The 19707-nt window shown below is 45.1% G+C and overlaps 1 protein-coding gene across 1 annotated transcript in view; it reads right to left on the bottom strand.

Annotated features, from left to right (window-relative positions):
• Positions 1 to 1985: 1985 nt before the first annotated feature.
• The window catches only part of rab3da (RAB3D, member RAS oncogene family, a), a 71571-nt gene continuing 53849 nt past the window's right edge, over positions 1986 to 19707 (bottom strand). Inside the window, exons 3-5 of the mRNA XM_063036011.1 lie at positions 17490 to 17608; positions 11006 to 11130; positions 1986 to 5644 (exon numbers count right to left, since the gene is read on the bottom strand). Of these exons, the coding sequence (XP_062892081.1) occupies positions 5460 to 5644; positions 11006 to 11130; positions 17490 to 17608 (429 nt within the window). The 3' untranslated portion in view covers positions 1986 to 5459. The remainder of the gene's footprint in view (positions 5645 to 11005; positions 11131 to 17489; positions 17609 to 19707) is intronic.

The raw sequence follows: 19707 nt of genomic DNA on the forward strand, positions 1-19707 counted from the left end.
ATCCTGAACATGCATCATATTTTGAAAGGAAGTTCAATTCGTTTTCCTTGGAGAGTACACACACTTCATTGCCACGTAGAATTTCCATATATAATAGCAGTTTGAAAAGTTGACTGAAATTATTTTTTAAACTGCCTAAAAAGCAAGTTTTATTTTACATGTATATTCGATAGTAATACTTTTTCATGCAACCAGATATTCAAAAACCTGCTAATTTGCTTCAACTGCAAGGATCTCACTAAATACCTAGTATAACAATATTAAGTGTTTTTTCCTTGCTGGTTGGAAGAATATATATATTATAAATAAAGTATCCTATTCAGAGCTTTGAAATAGTTTTATTTTTCATATACACCTGTAACATTATTAACATATAATACCTATAACCTCTTAAACATAAATATTGACTGTACATTAGAATAATTAGTACAGTTGACCAAATAAAAACTTCAGCAACTAACAAAGACTATGGAGGGTGGAGGCCACAGAGGTAAATGAAAGTCACAAATGGGCCACAAGCAGGAAACTTGGATCACATTTCATCCCCATTCTGAATTTGGTTTGAACAAGAACTGAACCTCTTGACCATGCCTGCATGCTTTTATGCATTGAGTTGCTGCCACGTGATTGGCTGATTAGATATTCCCATTACTGAGGCCTACATAAGAAAGAGGCCTCTGGATGTAAGTATAACAGAGAAACAGTGTTGTTTTTTGAATATCAGCTTTTATTTCTTTTAGTGTTTTTCCCCCTGGAAGTTAAACACACAGAAATCGGTCAGACACAAGCCAACGTCTCAACAAAATATTCATTTACAACGCAGAATGGTCCAAATTCACTACGTCTTTTCCCTCTTCCCTTTACAGACTTCCTTCTCCCAAATCTGGCATTAAATTAACAAAACTGGTCACAGGCAACACAGGAAAACATTCCTTGTGGAATTTGATTAAATAATTTAAAACTCTATACACACAGTACAGATACATTCACAGCAGATCAGCACTTGGTACAGAGTATGAAAGGAAGCGAAAAGTGAGAGCCGTTACTCAATGGGGAAAATATGCAAGGCAGCACAAATTAGAAGGGAGTTGGAGTCCGTGCTGGACGGACACCAACAGGCTGGAGTAAGTACCTTCACCCAGGACAGTGAGAGTAAAATGGGGAATTTGAATTCTCTACCTGAAAGGTGTGGTGAAGAAAGGAAATGCTCCCAAGAAAGGTGCAGTATAGGTGGGGGCCTTCCAGTAATCCCAGTTGTACAATCCCATCAAGAGGAACACAAATGCACTACATGGGGGTCTAGACCTCCCTACTGTTCAAGAACAACTGATTTACCACCTCCACAGACAGCACAGTGTTGGCTCAAAAACTAAGCTCTTGTCTTCCTTAAGAGTTACTGCAGCCTGAAGGTTTGGAATTTCCTCTGCTGCTGCCGGAAGGGTGTTGTATATGAGTCCGTTTCTGGCACCCAAAACTCTATCTGGGACAAATGGATTCACATTTAATTCCATTCAACCTGTCCACCCTCTTGCTCGCTTACAGGTCGTAAACTTTGCTCCCCAACTCCTTCCACTGATGCCAGTCGAAACTATGAGCAGGGAGAGAGCCAGGTCATTTGTGAGTGTTCCTCCCTGCTCACTGTATCGCGTGACACAGCAAAGGGCCGTTCACCCTCCACCGCTGGCCCTTCAGAAAAAAAACTAACCAATTCAATCTACTGTCCAACTCCTTCCCTCTCGCCCTGAAGATACTTGTATTTTAAGCACTCTTATTTGTTTTCCCTTTGCAAGCTATTTCTGAATGAGTTTCTGCCCTCCGTTAGGGCATCACATCCTCCACTCCGACAGCTGTCCCAAATATCAGTTTTACTTCGCACAAGGCAGTTGGAATCTCAGCTGCCTTCCGTGTCCCGTGTCCCCCTGTCCCTCCCCACCTTCTCCTCATCATTCTCTTCCCCTCCCCTTGTCCCCTTCCTTTCCTCCTCTGCCTCTCCCTCCCTCCTTTCTCTTCCCCACGCTTCCCTCCTCCCCTCCCCTTGGCCCAGTTAGAGCCACTCCCTCACGGTTGGTGTCCCTGTTGGATCCTGACCTCTGATACTGTCTGTGCTGAGACTGAGCTTACCCCCTCCGCATTGGGTTACCCCCGATTGCTCCAGGTTCCTGCTGCATCCCAAAAATGTGCTGTTAGCTTATTTATCTCCTGTAAGTTAGACACCAGTGTAGGTTAAAGGCAAAAAGATTCAAAAGGAAGATGATGGACGTGTGTGCGTGTGTGTGGGAGAGAATAATTTTCAGGGCATGAGGAAATAAGACAAATGGGAATGCATTCTTGAAATGGGAGTGGACCTGACGGGCCGTATAGTCTCTGTGTCATGAGATAATTAGTAAGTTCATACCAAACAGATCACTACATGCTAATTGGTTGCGTGTGATCACCCCAGACCATTGGCTTTTCTTTTAAGCCAGTGTGATTATCACCCAGTTTGAAGCTGGAATGATACTTGGTACAAGACTGGAGAAAGGCCGCCCATCACCGTCTCCACCTCATCTTCCATTCAACAACACGGCCAATGGAAAACCGCTGTAAAGCCCTTTGGCTTGACAAGAGGGTATGAAGGGTGCTATGGAAATGCACTTCTTTCTTTCAGCATCAGTCAGCTCTCGAGGCTACGGTGGCTGAGCTGAATGTCAGAATACTGGCACTGGTTGGCCCCTGGACAAAATGGATTATCTATGGTTATGTACAGGTAGCTGTTAGCAGCTGAGACAGGCACTCAATAGTTAACAATAGCTGATATTGTTACTCTTCACACTGAATCACAGGGATAACAACAAGCAAGGTGTCACCTTGCACAGAGAGGTTCCCTCAAGAAGGAGAAATAGCACCTTAGTCATAGGGTCACCTGAATCTTAGACATAGGGTCACCTGAATCTTAGTCATAGGGTCACCTGAATCTTAGACATAGGGTCACCTGAATCTTCGTCATAGGGTCACCTGAATCTTAGACATAGGGTCACCTGAATCTTCGTCATAGGGTCACCTGAATCTTAGTCATAGGGTCACCCGAATCTTAGACATAGGGTCACCTGAATCTTCGTCATAGGGTCACCTGAATCTTAGACATAGGGTCACCTGAATCTTAGTCATAGGGTCACCTGAATCTTCGTCATAGGGTCACCTGAATCTTAGACATAGGGTCACCTGAATCTTAGTCATAGGATCGGCCTGAAACATTGAGTGAAATTGCACCCACTTCCTCTGCATGCTAATGTCCTTTAAGGCTGAGGAAGCCACACACCCACACTCCTTTGTTTGATTATTCAGAGCAACGTGTGCAGGTCTGGTCTCTGTCCATGCAACAACACTGGGGAGGAGAGGGAAAAAAAAAGGTTTACAATTGGTGTTGGTTCCATGCAAAAAGCAAGGACATTCTCAAGACCAAGAAGATGGACTAGACGAGGAGACTGGTCAGGCAAGGCTTATTCCTCTGGAAGAGAAGGCTACGCTAGGATCAGGGGTGGACGAGGTGGTGATAAAAGACCTTAGAGATGGAAAACATGTTTGGGTAGATGCAGATAAGTACCTTTCCACTTGCATGAGATTCCAAAACTTGGCACTACTGAGATAAGAGCAGTTACAGCTCCGGGGAAACTCAGGAAAACCTTCCAATCCTGGAAAGTATGACACTCTTTCTGGGAGTGGTCAAAGAGAAAAGCAGAGATACCTTGAAGGGGAAGCAAGAGGGAGGAATAAAAGACATACAGATAGATCAGGTATGGAACATACAGATAGATCAGGTAGGGTCTAGAGCCAGGCAGTTGGGCCGAATGGCCTGTGCCGTATTAGTGATATGAAACCTGATTCTGATTCGGTGTTACAGCTTTGACATCCACAGAGTGACCCAGAAGGATGTGTTGCTCTTATACAAAGTGACGCACCCCATCCAAAAACTGCACTGATTTATTATAACTGCTGGGACAACTTAAAACACGAGCATCAGCAACACGCACAAAATGCTTGAGGAACTCAGCAGGTCAGACAGCGCCTACGGAGAGAAATAAATAGTCCGCGTTTGTGCATGCTGCTCAAGATCCCTAGCACCTGAAGTCTCTCCTACACCATCCACACGGGCACAGACTGCAGGGCTTGAGATACAAATGTGTCTGAATAATCTGGGACTGATTTGCCTGGGGTAAAGGGGGATGAGGGATGATATTGTTGAGGTTCCTCATAAAACAGGTAAATAATTACCATTGCTCCCCAGGGTGGGGGAGTCTAAAACTAGAAGCGATAGGTTTAAGGTGAGAGAGAACATATTAAAGAGGATCCCAGCGGCAAGCTGTTCCGGACAGATGGTGATAGGTATATGGGATGAGGTACAATTACAACATTCAGAAGATATTTGGGAAGTTACATGGTTTGGAAAGGTTTATAAGGATATGAGGCTAACAGCGGCAGATAGGATTAGCATACACAGTCACCTTGGTCAGCACGGATGAGTTAGGCCGAACAGCCTGTCACCAAGCCACATACCTCTACGGAGAAACAGCAGTGAAAACCAATGACAGAAAGGCACGCACCCATAACAGCGGAGAGTCACATTAATAACGCACGGGCAGAGTCAGCCGATTGTGGGCGCCACGGCACAAGGAGTAAACCTCCTGGACGGAAATCAGAAGCGCTGATGCATAAGACACTAATTCAGCAAGTCCGAGCACAATTTCTCAGTTCCACTGCAGCAATCATAACATTACTCTGGATTTGGGATCAACGCTGCAAATTAGTGTTTGTACTAACACCAACACTGCAGTCATGGCCGAGGATGGCGGTGGCGGGGGGCGGGGGGTTGGTGGGGGATACAGTCTGTGAGGCTCCAGCAGATGTTACTTCCATCTCCAGTCCCCGATTATACATCTCAGCTCTCCCCAGCCAATAAGGAGCAGAGGTCAGAGGTCTCCTTCCAGGTTATAGACAACTGTGATACTTAAACCCTACACTGATCCATCCCTCCAATAGAACAACCATAAAGTTCCAAGCACGTGGCCCGTCTGATTTTTAATTTTTCAGTCCTAAGTTCTCAATTTCAAATTTGGAGACATCCCTTCCTAGAAGGGACGGCAGAACGTGGTTGGTGCAGGTATCACTCGCTACTGCAGAGCAGAACTTTGTCAAGTCAATTAGCTCTTCCTAGTGTTCACTTGATGACTTTACAATGGGTGCTTCAGACTTGAATGGGTGAGCGTTGGAGGGTATTTCTTAACTTGTTTGGTCAACGGAGACTAGCACCTCACCATTACATAAAAATGATTGGCCAAGTAATTAACAAAAATGAAAGCCAAGTTTTAATCTTGAACCTTAAACATATTTTGAAGTCAAATTTCATCCCCTCCCTAAATCCATTCTTAACTTTGTGACATCTGTGGTGGGTGATTCAGGCCAGAGGTCAGAGGTCAGGGATCCTAGCATGCACAACCGCCTTCCTGTGGTCGCGGATTCTCAGCAAGAGAGGAGTTCTTGTTGTTGAGCATCGTGGGGTCAGCTTCAAGGCTTTCAGACATCTTCACACAGATTATGTCGACAAGGCGTTCAAAAGCCTGCTTCACGTTAATGTTTTCTTTTGCACTCGCCTCGAAAAACTCAAATCCTACGTAAAAAGAAAATCAGAGATTAAACTGAGAATGTCAACCTAACCCCTCCAATCTCCTACCAACTGATTGCTACAGGCTCCCCAGCTGGTGTCTCAACAAGAGTTTAGAGCAGTTCACCTCTCTGCAGAGAACTTATTCCAATGTCCTCATGAGATCAGCCAAAACCCTATTTCCCATTTCCCATTTCACACTAAATCCTATCACTGCAAAGCTGTTTTGTTTTTGTGCTTTCATCCAGCCACCAGAGGGCGCTGCAGACACAAAGGAGACTACCCATGGCGGAAAACTGGAGGAACGCAGTGAGTCAGGCAGCAGTGGTAGAGGGAAGTGGACAGTGGACATCCCCAACAATCTCATCTGATTACCTTCCTCTCTTCACCTTGGATCCTCCTATCACCTGCCAGCTCTTACGCCACCCCTCCCTGCATTTTTTTTTACCCAGCTATCTCCCTTTCTTTTGAAGTCCAGTTGAAGGGTCTCAGCCCAAACCATCCACGGTCTATTCTCCTCCACAGATGCTGCTTGACCTGCTGAGTTCCTCCAGCATTTTGTGTGTGTTGCTGTAAGTCAGGGGTCCCCAACCTTTTTTGCACCGCGGACCGGTTTAATATTGACAATATTCTTGCAGACCGGCCGACCGGGGGCGGGGAGGGGGCGGTGTTCAAGTGGGGTTAAACTCACCTCAACATGTCTTTTACAGTTAGGGTTGCCAACTTTCTCACTCCCAAATAAGGGACAAAAGTAGCAGTCAAATCCCTGGACACGTTCCCCCAGGAAAGACTATCTTGACCATGAAGCCTTGCGCGGGCACCTGTGTGCGCGTGCGTGACGTGTGAATACGTGACGTGCACATGCGTATGTGTGCCGATTTTTTCCCACAAATCGGTTTTGGCTTAATTTTCCCAACTATACTGTACATACATTATTTCTACTTTATATAGGCTGTGTATTTATCATATCATTCCTGCTTTTACTATATGTTAGTGTTATTTTAGGTTTTATGTGTTATTTGTAATAATTTGTTAGGTTATTTTTTGGGTCTGGGAACACTCAAAAATTTTTCCCATATAAATTAATGGTAATTGCTTCTTCGCTTTACACCATTTCGGCACGAAAGCTTTCATAGGAACGCTCTACCTTGGGGGAAATACGGGACAAGGGCTCCCGTATTTAGCCCAATATACGGGATGTCCCGACAAATACGGGACAGTGGGCGACCCTATGTTCAAGTTCAACAGTGCGTGACAGGGAATGAGGAAAGGTGCAGCTGACTCATATCGTTTCCTCACGGCCCGGTAGCACGTGCTCTGTGGCCTGGTGGTTGGGGACCACTGCTTTAAGTGTTTCAACATTTGCAGAATCTCCAGCGCTTACAAGACTAACAATTGTTGTGATTCTATTCAACTCCCTCGAGTGGATGGATGAAAGATAAAATGGCTTTGCAAAGAGTCCAGCTGAGTCTTGTCACTCGATGCTTGCCTACAGTGAGTGGTGCCATTATGAGAGGTAAATCCTCTATTTTAGCATTTCCTCAAACTCACTTTTCTTTTGCTCTGTCATTGGCAACTTTATCTTGTTGCTAAGACCCTAGGTTGCCATCTCAACCCCCACTCCCACCCAATATCCCCATAAAAGCTCCTTAAAACATTTGAGTAAGTTTATGACCACTATTTCTAATACATGGCCTCTCTCAATTTGAAAATTATTCCATTGAAATGCATTGAGCTGTGTACGTCTTTATATACAACCATTTCACTCTTGCCTGTCACCTCCCTCTGGGGCCCCTCCTTCCTTTTCTCCCATGGTCCACCTTCCCCTCCTGTAAGATAGCTTCTTTTCCAGCCCTTTACCTCTTCCACCTATCACCTCCCCGCTTCTCACTTCCCCCCTCCCCTCAACGACCCACCCACCTTCTCACTCACCTGCTTTCACCTATCACTTGCCAGCCTGTGTGTTCCTTTCCCTGCCCCACCCCACCTTCTTATTCTGGCTTTTTCCCTCTTTCCTTTCCAGTCCTGATAAAGGGTCTCGAAAGTTTATTCCTACCCACAGAAGCTGCCTGACCTGGAATGGGTATTTCCATCATGTTGTCGTGTTGCTCTGGATACACAATTCCTTTGTGTTTATGGATTTTTAGCTATTTTCATACTCTGTTTCCTGAGGGCTAATAAGAAAAAGCTTTATAAAATGCAGACATCTATCTCAAAAACAGGGCAATGGCCTTATTATAGTGAAAATTCAGAAATTAAGTATCTGTGAATCAAGGAGCAATTGCAAGTGCAATTTAAGACACTGTGCCAGAATAGCCATAAACAAATGAGATTCTGCAGAAGATGCAACTCCAGAGCAATGAACCCAAAATGCTGGAAATACACAGCAGGTCAGACCACGTCTGTGGGAAGAGAAACAAAGTTGATACCTGAGATTGAAGATCCTGCATCCAAACTACAAAATCAGCAAAAGAAGCTTGTTAGACCTCAGGGAGGGTGGTGGGAGGGGCAGTATGTTTCTGATAATTGTAAAATCAGAGTGGCCATGGGCATAACATGAAAGCCAGGTTCTTTGGTCAATGAGAGAGTGAGAGTGAGAGAATATAATGAACACCATAGGTTTAGAGGGTGTGCTTCAGGCCATGTTCTCCTTCTCACTTCTACCATCAGGCAGGAGGTTCCATACCAACAGGTTCAGGAATAATTGTAACCCCTACAACCATTCTTTACTTTATTGTTGCCAAACGATTGATATTAGAGCGTACAATCATCACAGCGATATTTGATTCTGCGCTTCCTGCTCCCTGGAGTACAAATTGATAGTATTAAATATAAAAATTAAAAAATATTAAAATATTAAATATTAAAAATTTAAATTATAAATCATAAATAGAAAATAGAAAAATGGAAAGTAAGATAGTGCAAAAAAAACCGAGGCAGGTCCGGATATTTGGAGGGTACGGCCCAGATCTGGGTCAGGATCTGTTCAGCAGTCTTATCACAGTTGGAAAGAAGCTGTTCCCAAATCTGGCCGTACGAGTCTTCAAGCTCCTGAGCCTTCTCCCAGAGGGAAGAGGGACGAAAAGTGTGTTGGCTGGGTGGGTCGTGTCCTTGATTATCCTGGCAGCACTGCTCCGACAGCGTGCGGTGTAAAGTGAGTCCAAGGACGGAAGATTGGTTTGTGTGATGTGCTGGGCTGCGTTCACGATCTTCTGCAGCTTCTTCCGGTCTTGGACAGGACAACTTCCATACCAGGTTAAGATGCACCCTAGAAGAATCCTTTCTACAGTGTATCTATAAAAATTAGTGAGGGTTTTAGGGGACAGGCCAAATTTCTTTAGTTTTCTCAGGAAGTAAAGACGCTGGTGGGCCTTCTTGGCAGTGAACTCTGCTTGGTTGGACCAAGTCAGGTCATTTGTGATATTGACCCCGAGGAACTTAAAGCTTTTCACCTGTTCCACTTGCACACCACCAATGTAAATGGGGTCGTGCGGTCCGCTACTCCTTCTGAAGTCAACAACCAATTCCTTCGTCTTGCTTACTTTGAGGGATAGGTTATTGTCTTCACACCATGCCACCAGGTTCTTAATTTCCTCTCTGTACTCAAACTCATCATTACCCGAGATACGGCCTACAATTGTGATGTCATCAGCAAACTTATATATTGAATTCGATGGAAACTTGGCTACACAATCATGGGTGTACAGTGAGTACAGCAGGGGGCTGAGTACACAGCCTTGTGGGGCACCGCTGCTCAGAGTGATTGTAGAGGAGAGCTTGTCCCCTATTTTTACAGCCTGGGTCCTGTCTGTGAGGAAGTTGAAGATCCAGCTGCAGATCTGAGTGCTAAGGCCCAGGTTCCGGAGCTTAGGAATCAGTTTATTCGGAATGATGGTATTAAAGGCAGAGCTGTAGTCAATGAAAAGGAGCCTTACGTATGCGTCTTCGTTCTCCAGGTGTTCTAAGGAGGAACGTAGGGCCAGAGAGATGGCATTTGCCATTGACCTGTTGCTCCGGTAGGCGAATTGCAAAGCGTCGAGGTTGACCGGTAGGCTGTGGTTGATGTGTGCCATAACCAATTGCTTGAAGCACTTCATAGCAATTGATGTCAGAGCCACAGGTCGATAGTCATTCAGGCATGCCACCTTGCTCTTCTTCGGCACTGCGATTATCGTTGCCTTCTTAAAACACGAAGGGATCTTAGACTGAAGCAAGGAGCAGTTGAAGATGTCAGCAGACACTCCAGCTAGCTTGCTTGCACAGGCTCGGAGAACCCATCCCGGGACGCTGTCTGGGTCCGTCCCCTTCCTTGGATTTATCTTCAGGAAGGCCCTTCTAACGTCCTCCTCGGTGACGACGAATCTCGATGCCACCAGGTCCAGTTCATCCGGAGGGAGCGGGACGCTCCTCTTCTGTTCGAACCGTGCGTAGAATATGTTAAGTTCGTCACGAGGAGAAGCGCCACTGTTATTGATATTCCCAGCCTTTTCTTTGCTCTTGAACCAGCATGGGTAACCTTACTAACCTCAAATCTGAACTGACTCCACAATCTATTGATCACTTTCAAGGCCCCCTGTATAATTCATGCTCCCTGTATTATTTATTTCTCTTTTGCTTGCACAATTTGTCTTTTTTTGCATGTTAGTTGTTTGTCTTTATGTACAGTTCCTCATAAATTCTATTGTATTTCTTTATTTTCTTGACGATGCCTACAAAAAATCTCTCTCGAGCTCGTGTACGGTGATATATACATAGTTCGACTTTGTCTCTGGATACAACTTGGAGTTCGGAACACACCGCATGAGTGGGTGATGGAGCCAGCGGCTGAGTAGCCGGGACATTAACTCCATCTGCCACGACATAGAAGACTAGGGAACAAGTGCTGGGAAATGGGATTGGTATAGATGGATACTTAACAGGCAGCGTAGATGCTGGGCCAAAGGGCAATTCGACTCCAGTGCAAGTTGCTTCATTATGCAGTAGATGAAGAATAATTTGCATTTATATAGCATCTTCAGTGTCATAAAATATTTCAAGAACGATATTTGCAGTCATACTTTACATGGTGTAAATTAGCTGATAGCTTCTGACGCAGGGATGGCAATACCACCTCTGAATCACATCCCACAGCAGAAATAGCTCCCCAGAGCCTCAGCCAAAACAAAACTTTCCCTTTTGAGGAGACCACTCCAGAAAAACCCAGTCTCGAGCAGCTTGCCTGGGGTTCACCAATGGGAGTCAAGAACATGAATGGAAGCTGGTATTTTTCTGTGAATGGGGGGGGTTGGAGTGAGTGCATCTGCCAAACATCTCACAACCTGACAATGAACACGCAAAATAGTGAATGGTTGAGACTGTTTTGCATACCTAATTCATCAGCCAATCGCTTTCCTTCTTCCGTCGGTACAACGCGGTCATCTTCCAGATCAGATTTATTGCCAACCAGGATCACTTGAGCGTTGTCCCAGGAGTAGGTTTTGATCTGTGTGGCCCTGTAGAAAGAGCAGCAAAGAGACCATTAAACAACACTACTGGGGCCTGATGCAGGCTAAAGAATAAGTTGGCTCCAATTCTGAGTTCGCAAAGTTTGATGACACCACTGTTGTTGGCCAAATCAAAAGATGGTGATTACTCAGCATGTGACCATAAGACATAGGAGCAGAATTAGACCATTTGGCCCATCGAGCCTCCTCCGCCATTCAATCATGGCTGATCCTTTTTATTCCCTCCTCAGCCCCACTCCCTGGCCTTCAACCCATAACCTTTGATGCCGCATCCAATCAAGAACCTCCGCCTTAAATACACACAGTAACCTGGCCTCCACAGCCGCCTGTGGTAATAAATTCCACAAGTTCACCACTCTCCGGCTAAATAAGTTTCTCCGCATCTCTGTTTTAAACAGGCGCCCCTCCATCCTGAGGCTGTGCCCTCTTGTCCCAGACTCTCCCACCATGGGAAACATCCTTTTCACATCTACCATGCCTAGGCCTTTCAACATATGGGAGCAGACAGAAAATCTGGCTGAGCAGTGCCACAACAACCTCTCACTCAAAGCCAGCAAAACCAAACAGCTGATTATCAGCTATGGGAGGAGGAAGCCAGAAGTCCATGAGGCAGACTTCATTAGGGGAACAGAGGTGGACAGGGTCAGTAGCTTTCAATTCCTCGGTATTAACATATCAGAGGATCTGTTCTGGAACTAGTAAGTACTGTAAGTGCCATCAGAAGGAGAACAAGAGAGTGTCCCTAGTTTCTTAGAAGATTGTATAAATTCAGAACATCACCAAGAAGTTTAGCAAACTTTTAAGCATACACAGTGCAGAGTATCCTAAACGGCTGCGTCACAGCCTGACGTGGAACAGCCAATGCCCAAGAATGGCGGATACTGTAATGTATGGATCTATTTCTTTTCGAGCAATGACTCCCCTTAGCACCAAGTGTTGATCTGTTGTCCACGCGTGCGTATTGACCTGTCGTCTATCCACGCGCCTGGCTCTCTTGCTCTCGTTTTTCTCTCTCTCACTGCAAGTGAATGTACCAGTTAAAGCCACCTCCCGCGTGCGTGCTTTTATTTAATATACACTGCTTGTGTACAGACAGCTCAGTCCATCACAGGCAACACCCTCGCCACGACTGAGTATATTCACACGGAGCGCTGCCACAAGAAAAGCAGCATCCATCATCAAAGATCCCCACCATCCAGGCCTTGTCCTCTCCTCACCACTGCTACGGGACAGGAGGCTCAGAACATCACCAGGTTCACGTTCAGAAACAGTTACTACCCTACAACCACCAGGCTGCTGAACTGGCCTGGATAACACTCACCACAAACTCCAAGCCGATTCCACAATCTACAGACTCACTTAGAAGGACTATTTACAACTGGAGTTTTCAGCATTATTTATCTTTGTACAACTTGCTTGCTTTTGAACATTGGTTAGTTTATCAGTCCTTGTCTGTTTATGTATAGTTTTTTTTTCAAAAAATTCCATTCTTTCTTTCCTGTAAATGTCCGCAATAAAATGAATCTCCAGATAGTAAATGTTAACGTAGACTCAGGTGCCAGCTGTACGCCTGCTCTTTAATACAAATATCTAATCAGCCACTCAGCACGTTAATGCATTAAAGCACACAGACATGGTCAAGAGGTTCAGTTGTTGTTCAGACCAAACATCAGAATGGGGGAAGAAATGTAAACTAAGTGGTTTTGACTGTGGAAGATTGTTGGTACCAGATGGGTTGGTTTGAATAGCTCAGAAAATGCTGATCTGCTAGGATTTTCATGCACAACAATCTCTAGAGTTTTCAGAGAATGGAGCAAGATTAGTGAGCGACAGTTCTGTGGGCAAAACTGCCTTGCTAATGAGATGGGAATGGCCAGAACTGGTTCGAGCTGAAGGAGAAGGAGACGGTAACTCAAATAATCACACATTGCGATAATGGTGTGCAGAACAGCAACTCTAAACGGACCCTGAAGTGGATAGGCTTCAGAATCAGGTTTAATATCACCAGCATATGTTGTGAAACCCGTTGTTTTGCAACAGCAGTGCCTCGCAATCCACAATAATAAACCTATAAATTACAGCAAGTATATATTAAAAATATTTAATTAATGGTGCAAAAAGAAAGCAAGAAAGTAGTGGGTTCAACGTCCATTCAGAAATCTGACGACGGAGGGGAAGTGGCGGAAGACCATGAACGTGCACTCACTGGCCACTTTATTAGGTACAGGAAGTGCTGATGAGCGTATATGTACTTTGACAATATATTTTCTTAGAAATTTGAATTCTTAAAACACAAAAGACTACACAGCTGACCATGCCCATGCTCGATTCCCCTCCCCCAACCCCAAGATTTCTCTAAGCACCAGAGATTTGACCTTTGTGGCACATCTGTTTGAATCAGTTCACCATCCTTTTTTGAGTTGTGTTCCCAACAGGTTATTTCCCCCACTTGTTATGACATCCTCTGGTGGTGATTCAATAGAAAATATAGATTATTTGCTCTTTCTGTATTTAATCACGGTCCCTGATCACTGAATGCCTGCATAATACAAATTTCTCCCATTCCTTTATTCAAGTAAATCCCCACAGCACTTCCCATTCCTCCTCAAACACGGCGCCCAGAATTAGACACGAGGATCTGCTGCGGCCAAGCTAGTTGTATCAAGATCGAGCTCACAGCATCATATCCCACCCGAGTACGAATCAGGGTCGGCCTCGGTGAATTAAAGTGTAGAGCAGATCCAAGCTGCGTTCCTTCCTGTTCACCATTAGATCTGGTGATGGCGTGAACCCGCAGCCCGACGGGTTAGCGGGAATCACAGTGGACCAGCGAATAGGTGTCCAGAATCCCAATCCTGACCGTGGGTGCTGCCTGTGTGGAGTGTGCACGTTCGCGCTGTGACAGCATGGCTTTCCTCCCACACTCCAACGATGCACGGCCTAATTAATGTCACTATAAATCATCCCTAGCGAGTGGACAAGCGGTCGGACCTAAGGGGATTAGGGAGAATGGGATCAGTGTAGGATTAGTGTAAATGGGTTCTTGGTGGTCAACACAGACTTGATGGGCCAAAAGGCCTGTTTTCCATGCTGTCTCTCTCTCTCTCTCTCTCTCTCTCCAGCTAGCCATCCATGGGATGATGATGGTTACTTTCAGTCAGTTGGTGGGGTTTAGGATACCCCACCCCTCAGCAAGGAACAGCGTGTGCGTGAGTGGATTTTAGGTGAGTAGGGGGTTGCACAGGTCCAGACCCACCCTCTCAACATCCCCTCCCGGATCCAGCTGCATGGTGGGGTCCAAGACGGCTGGGGGAAGTTCTGCTGCAGTGAATGGCCAGACCAAGCTTCGATGCAGCCAAAAAGTTCTATTCAAAAGGTTCAAAGGAACATTTGAACAAGCCTGATGCATTTTCAAAACAAGTCCTGTGAACTGATGAAGTTAAAATAGAACATTTTGGCCGCAATGAGCAAAGGTATGTTTGGAGAAAAAAGGGTGCAGAATTTCATGAAAAGAATCTCTCTCCAACTGTTAAGCACGGGGGTGGGTTGATCATGCTTTGGGCTTGTGTTGCAGCCAGTGGCACGGGGAACATTTACTGGTGGAGGGAAGAATGAATTCAATTAAATACCAGCAAGTTCTGGAAGCAAACATCACACCATCTGTTAAAAAGCTGAAGATGAAAAGAGGATGGCTTCTACGACAGGATAATGATCCAAAACACACCTCAAAATCCACAATGGACTACCTCAAGAGGCGCAAGCTGAAGGTTTCGCCATGGCCCTCACAGTCCCCCGACCTAAACATCATCGAAAATCTGTGGATAGACCTCAAAAGAGCAGAGCATGCAAGACAGCCCAAGAATCTCACAGAACTTGAAGCCTTTTGCAAGGAGGAATGGGCAAAAATCCCCCAAACGAGAATTGAAGGACTCTTAGCTGGCTACAAAAAGCGTTTACAAGCTGTGATACTTGCCAAAGGGGGTGTTACTAAGTACTGACCATGCAGGGTGCCCAAACTTTTGCTTTGGGCCCTTTTCCTTTTTTGTTATTTTGAAACTGTAAAAGATGGAAATAAAAAAGTTTTCTTGCTTAAAATATTAAAGAAATGTGTCATAGAAACATAGAAAATAGGTGCTGGAGTAGGCCATTCGGCCCTTCAAGCCTGCACCACCATTCAGTATGATCATGGCTGATCATCCAACTCAGAACCCTGTACCAGCCTTCCCTCCATACCCCCTGATCCCTTTAGCCACAAGGGCCATTTCTAACTCCCTCTTAAATATAGCCAATGAACTGGCCTCAACTGTTTCCTGTGGCAGAGAATTCCACAGATTCACCACTCTCTGTGTGAAGAAATTTTTCCTAATCTTGGTCCTAAAAGGTTTCCCCTTTATCCACAAACTGTAACCCCTCGTTCTGGACTTCCCCAACATCAGGAACAATCTTCCTGCATCTAGCCTGTCCAATCCCTTTGGAATTTTATACGTTTCAATAAGATCCCCCCTCAATCTTCTAAATTCCAACAAGTATAAGCCTAGTCGATCCAGTCTTTCATCATATGAAAGTCCTGCCATCCCAGGAATCAATCTGGTGAACCTTCTTTGTACCCCCTCTATGGCAAGAATGTCTTTCCTCAGATTAGGGACCAAAACTGCACACAGTACTCCAGGTGTGGTCTCACCAAGGCCTTGTACAACTGCAGTCATCTTTAACTTTATGCCTTTTGGAAATCAGTTCATCTTTTGCTTGCTTGGCTATTCACAGTAACAGAAATTTTGACTAGGGGTGCCCAAACTTTTGCACGCCACTGTATATCACCAGATACCATCCTGTGATTCATTTTCTTATGCGCATTCACAGTAAGTACAAAGAACTACAACAGAATCAATGAAAAACTACACACAAAGACAAGCAACCAAGGTGCAAAAAACAGATTGTGCACAGACGGACAGACAATATAGAGAATATGATTTGTAGAGTCCTTGGAAGTGAGTTCCTAAGTTGTGGAAACAGTTCAGTATTGTGGTGAGTGAAGTGATGCACTCTGGTTCCGAAGCCCAGTGTTGGAGGGGTTATAACTGTTTCTGAATCTGGTGGGTTAAAACCCTGCATCGGGACTGAGTAAAGATGAGAGTGGCCAAGTAGAGAGAAGAGAGGGGGTGGTGCAAAGGAGCCAGAGGTAATAAACATACAGACAACCTGAACTGCATGGGTTACACTGAAGTCACGGGTTTAAGGTGCGAGGGGAAGGTTTAAAGGAGGTGTGTGGGATAAGTATGTTTTATACAGAGAGTGGGAAGTGCCTGTGATGTGCTGGAGTCGTGGTGGAAGTGGATAAGATAGTAATGCCCAAGGCGCTTTTCGATAGGCACAGGAGGGAGGGATATGGATTATGTGCAGGCAGAAAGGGCTAAATTTAACTGAGAAAGATTTGCTTTATTTATCACAGACACACCGCAAACCATATTGTGAAATGTTCAAAGTTCAAAAGCAAATTTATTATCAAAGTACATATATATCACCATATACAACCCTGAGAATACGTTTTCTTGCGGACATACTCAATAAATCCATGATAGAATAATAACTATAACAAAATCACTGAAAGCCCTCACCAATTTAAGCTTCAACTAGTGTGCAAAAGACAACAAGCTGTGCAAATACAAAACAGAAATAAATAATAATAAATAAATAAGCAATAAAAATGTCAAGAAAATGAGATGAAGAGTCCTTGAAAGTGAGTCCATGGGTTGTGGGAACTTTTCAGTGATGGGACAAGTGAAGTTGAGTGAAGTTATCCACTTTGGTTCAAGAGCCTGATGGCTGAGGGCTAACAACTGCTCCTGAACCTGGTGATGTGGGTCCTGCTGATCCTGTACCTTCTCCCTGATGGCAGCAGAGAGAAAAGAGCACGTCCTGGGTGGTGGGGTCTCCGATAATGGATCCTACTTTCCTGCACGTAGGTGTGCTCAGCGGCAGGCAGGGCTTTGCCCGTGGGGGGCTGAAAATGCGCTGTTTACGTCAAATCACAATCACGCTGATCAGCAAGTAGCGACACGGTTCGGCTGGCAACGTAGCATGCCTGGAGCTCACTAACGTTAGCCGGACAGTACACCTTTGGAATGTGGGAGGAAACCCTGCACTCACGGGAAGGGCGTACACACTCCTTACAGACTGCAGTGGGAACCGAATTCCGATCTTACGGCCGATTCTGCAATAGCGCCACACCAACATGCCTCCTTGTAATTTGGCTTTGTGTGCACATACATTGTGGGCAAAGGGTCTGTTCCATGACGTACCGTTTATACAAGGGTTTGACCCACCTTTTACAGGCACAGTACACTTACCAGTCATGTACTGCCCCAAAGGAGTCCTGGTTGGTGATATCGTACATTAGCAGGAATCCCATGGCGCCCCTGTAATAGGCTGTGGTGATGGTGCGGTATCGTTCCTGGCCTGCTGTGTCCTGAGGAAAATAAATTCAGGTATTCCATTAGAACCAATCAGAGCCCAAAACAACCAAGAGTGAAAATGCAATCTCTTTTCCCAGTCCCCCAACCCCACCTGCCCCACCCACCAATTCTCAACATCCCCGTTCATTCCTCTGATACAATCTGTTTGGTTCCACATCACTGAGTGAGTGAGTTCAGGGTTCGGACAACTGCACCCACCCAAATGTGTTTTCCAGTAGTCGGCCGGAAAATGAGTTTCACGGTCAATTAGTCCAGCATGAAGGGCTGGTTGCTGGGATTTCTGACTGGGAGGAGGAATTAAATTAATTGTACAGCAGTAACTTACATACGCGTAGCACATCACTTGTAGGAAAATGTACATATTTGTGTGTGCAGCCAAACAAACATTCACACACACACAACCACACCAGATACACAGACACACACACACACACACACACGCGCGCGAACACACAGAGTTTCTGAAATGAAGTCCTCAAAAGCAGAGACCCTTGGAGGAGGTATGGCAGCCTGAATGCTGACTTTGTCACTCTTGCTGGCCGGTTCTGGTTCTGGAGGTAAACTAGTCAAATTTCCATCGCTGTCACTCCATTTTATAATTCTACACGATTATCTCAAATTTATTTTATGTTCCCGATGGCAATGGAATTATTTAACATACACATAGAGTTAATCCCATCCTGTGTATCCAGGAAACTTTGCCAGTCCTCTGTGTTGCTTCCACAAGTTGGAACTCCCATGATAACTTGCTCTTCCACAGGTCATTGACACTAATTAAGGTCACATCTACGATTTTACTGGCAGTCACCTCATCCCATACTCTGGAATCTGTACGCAAACAACAGGAATTCTGCAGATGCTGGAAATTCAAGCAACACACATCAAAGTTGCTGGTGAACGCAGCAGGCCAGGCAGCATCTCTAGGAAGAGGTGCAGTCGACGTTTCAGGCCGAGACCCTTCGTCAGGACTAACTGAAGGAAGAGTGAGTAAGGGATTTGAAAGTTGGAGGGGGAGGGGGAGATCCAAAATGATAGGAGAAGACAGGAGGGGCAGGGATAGAGCCAAGAGCTGGACAGGTGATAGGCAAAAGGGGATACGAGAGGATCATGGGACAGGAGGCCCGGGAAGAAAGACAAGGGGGGGGGGACCCAGAGGATGGGCAAGAGGTATATTCAGAGGGACAGAGGGAGAAAAAGGAGAGTGAGAGAAAGAATGTGTGCATAAAAATAAGTAACAGATGGGGTACGAGGGGGAGGTGGGGCCTAGCGGAGGTTAGAGAAGTCGATGTTCATGCCATCAGGTTGGAGGCTACCCAGACGGAATATAAGGTGTTGTTCCTCCAACCTGAGTGTGGCTTCATCTTAAAGATTTCAAATCCCTTACTCACTCTTCCTTCAGTTAGTCCTGACGAAGGGCCTCGGCCTGAAACGTCGACTGCACCTCTTCCTAGAGATGCTGCCTGGCCTGCTGCGTTCACCAGCAACTTTGATGTGTGTTGCTCTGGAATCTGTGTACTCTTAAGCATCTCACCTTGAAGATTCATACAGGAAGAGAAACACAAGTACACTTACCACGGAATTCAATAAACCAGATTAAATCATTAGGCTTCAGTCCACTGCCTTCTGCAATCCATCACTTTGGATAGATTTAATGGTTCTGAGGCAATTAGGAAAAGCTACAATTTGACTCAACATCCAACAGACTATTGCATTTTCTTTCTGTATTTTGTTTTAGCAGTAACAGTCGCTGGTTATAAAGGATAGCAGTAATAGTCGCTCATTATAAAGGAGAGCAGTAATAGTCACTGATTATAAAGGAGAACAGTAATATTCAGTGATTATAAAGGACAGAGCAGTAATAGTCGATGATTATAATGGACAGAGCAGTAATAGTCACTGATTATAAAGAACAGAGCAGTAATAGTCACTGATTATAATGGAGAGCAGTAATAGTCACTGATTATAAAGGACAGAGCAGTAATAGTTGCTGATTATAAAGGAGAGCAGTAATAGTCACTGATTATAGGGGAGAGCAGTAATAGTCATTGATTTTAAAGGACAGAGCAGTAATAGTCACTGATTATAATGGACA

The sequence above is a fragment of the Mobula hypostoma genome, chromosome 29 (assembly GCF_963921235.1).
Source record: "Mobula hypostoma chromosome 29, sMobHyp1.1, whole genome shotgun sequence".
In the NCBI taxonomy this organism is placed as follows: Eukaryota; Metazoa; Chordata; class Chondrichthyes; order Myliobatiformes; family Myliobatidae; genus Mobula; species Mobula hypostoma.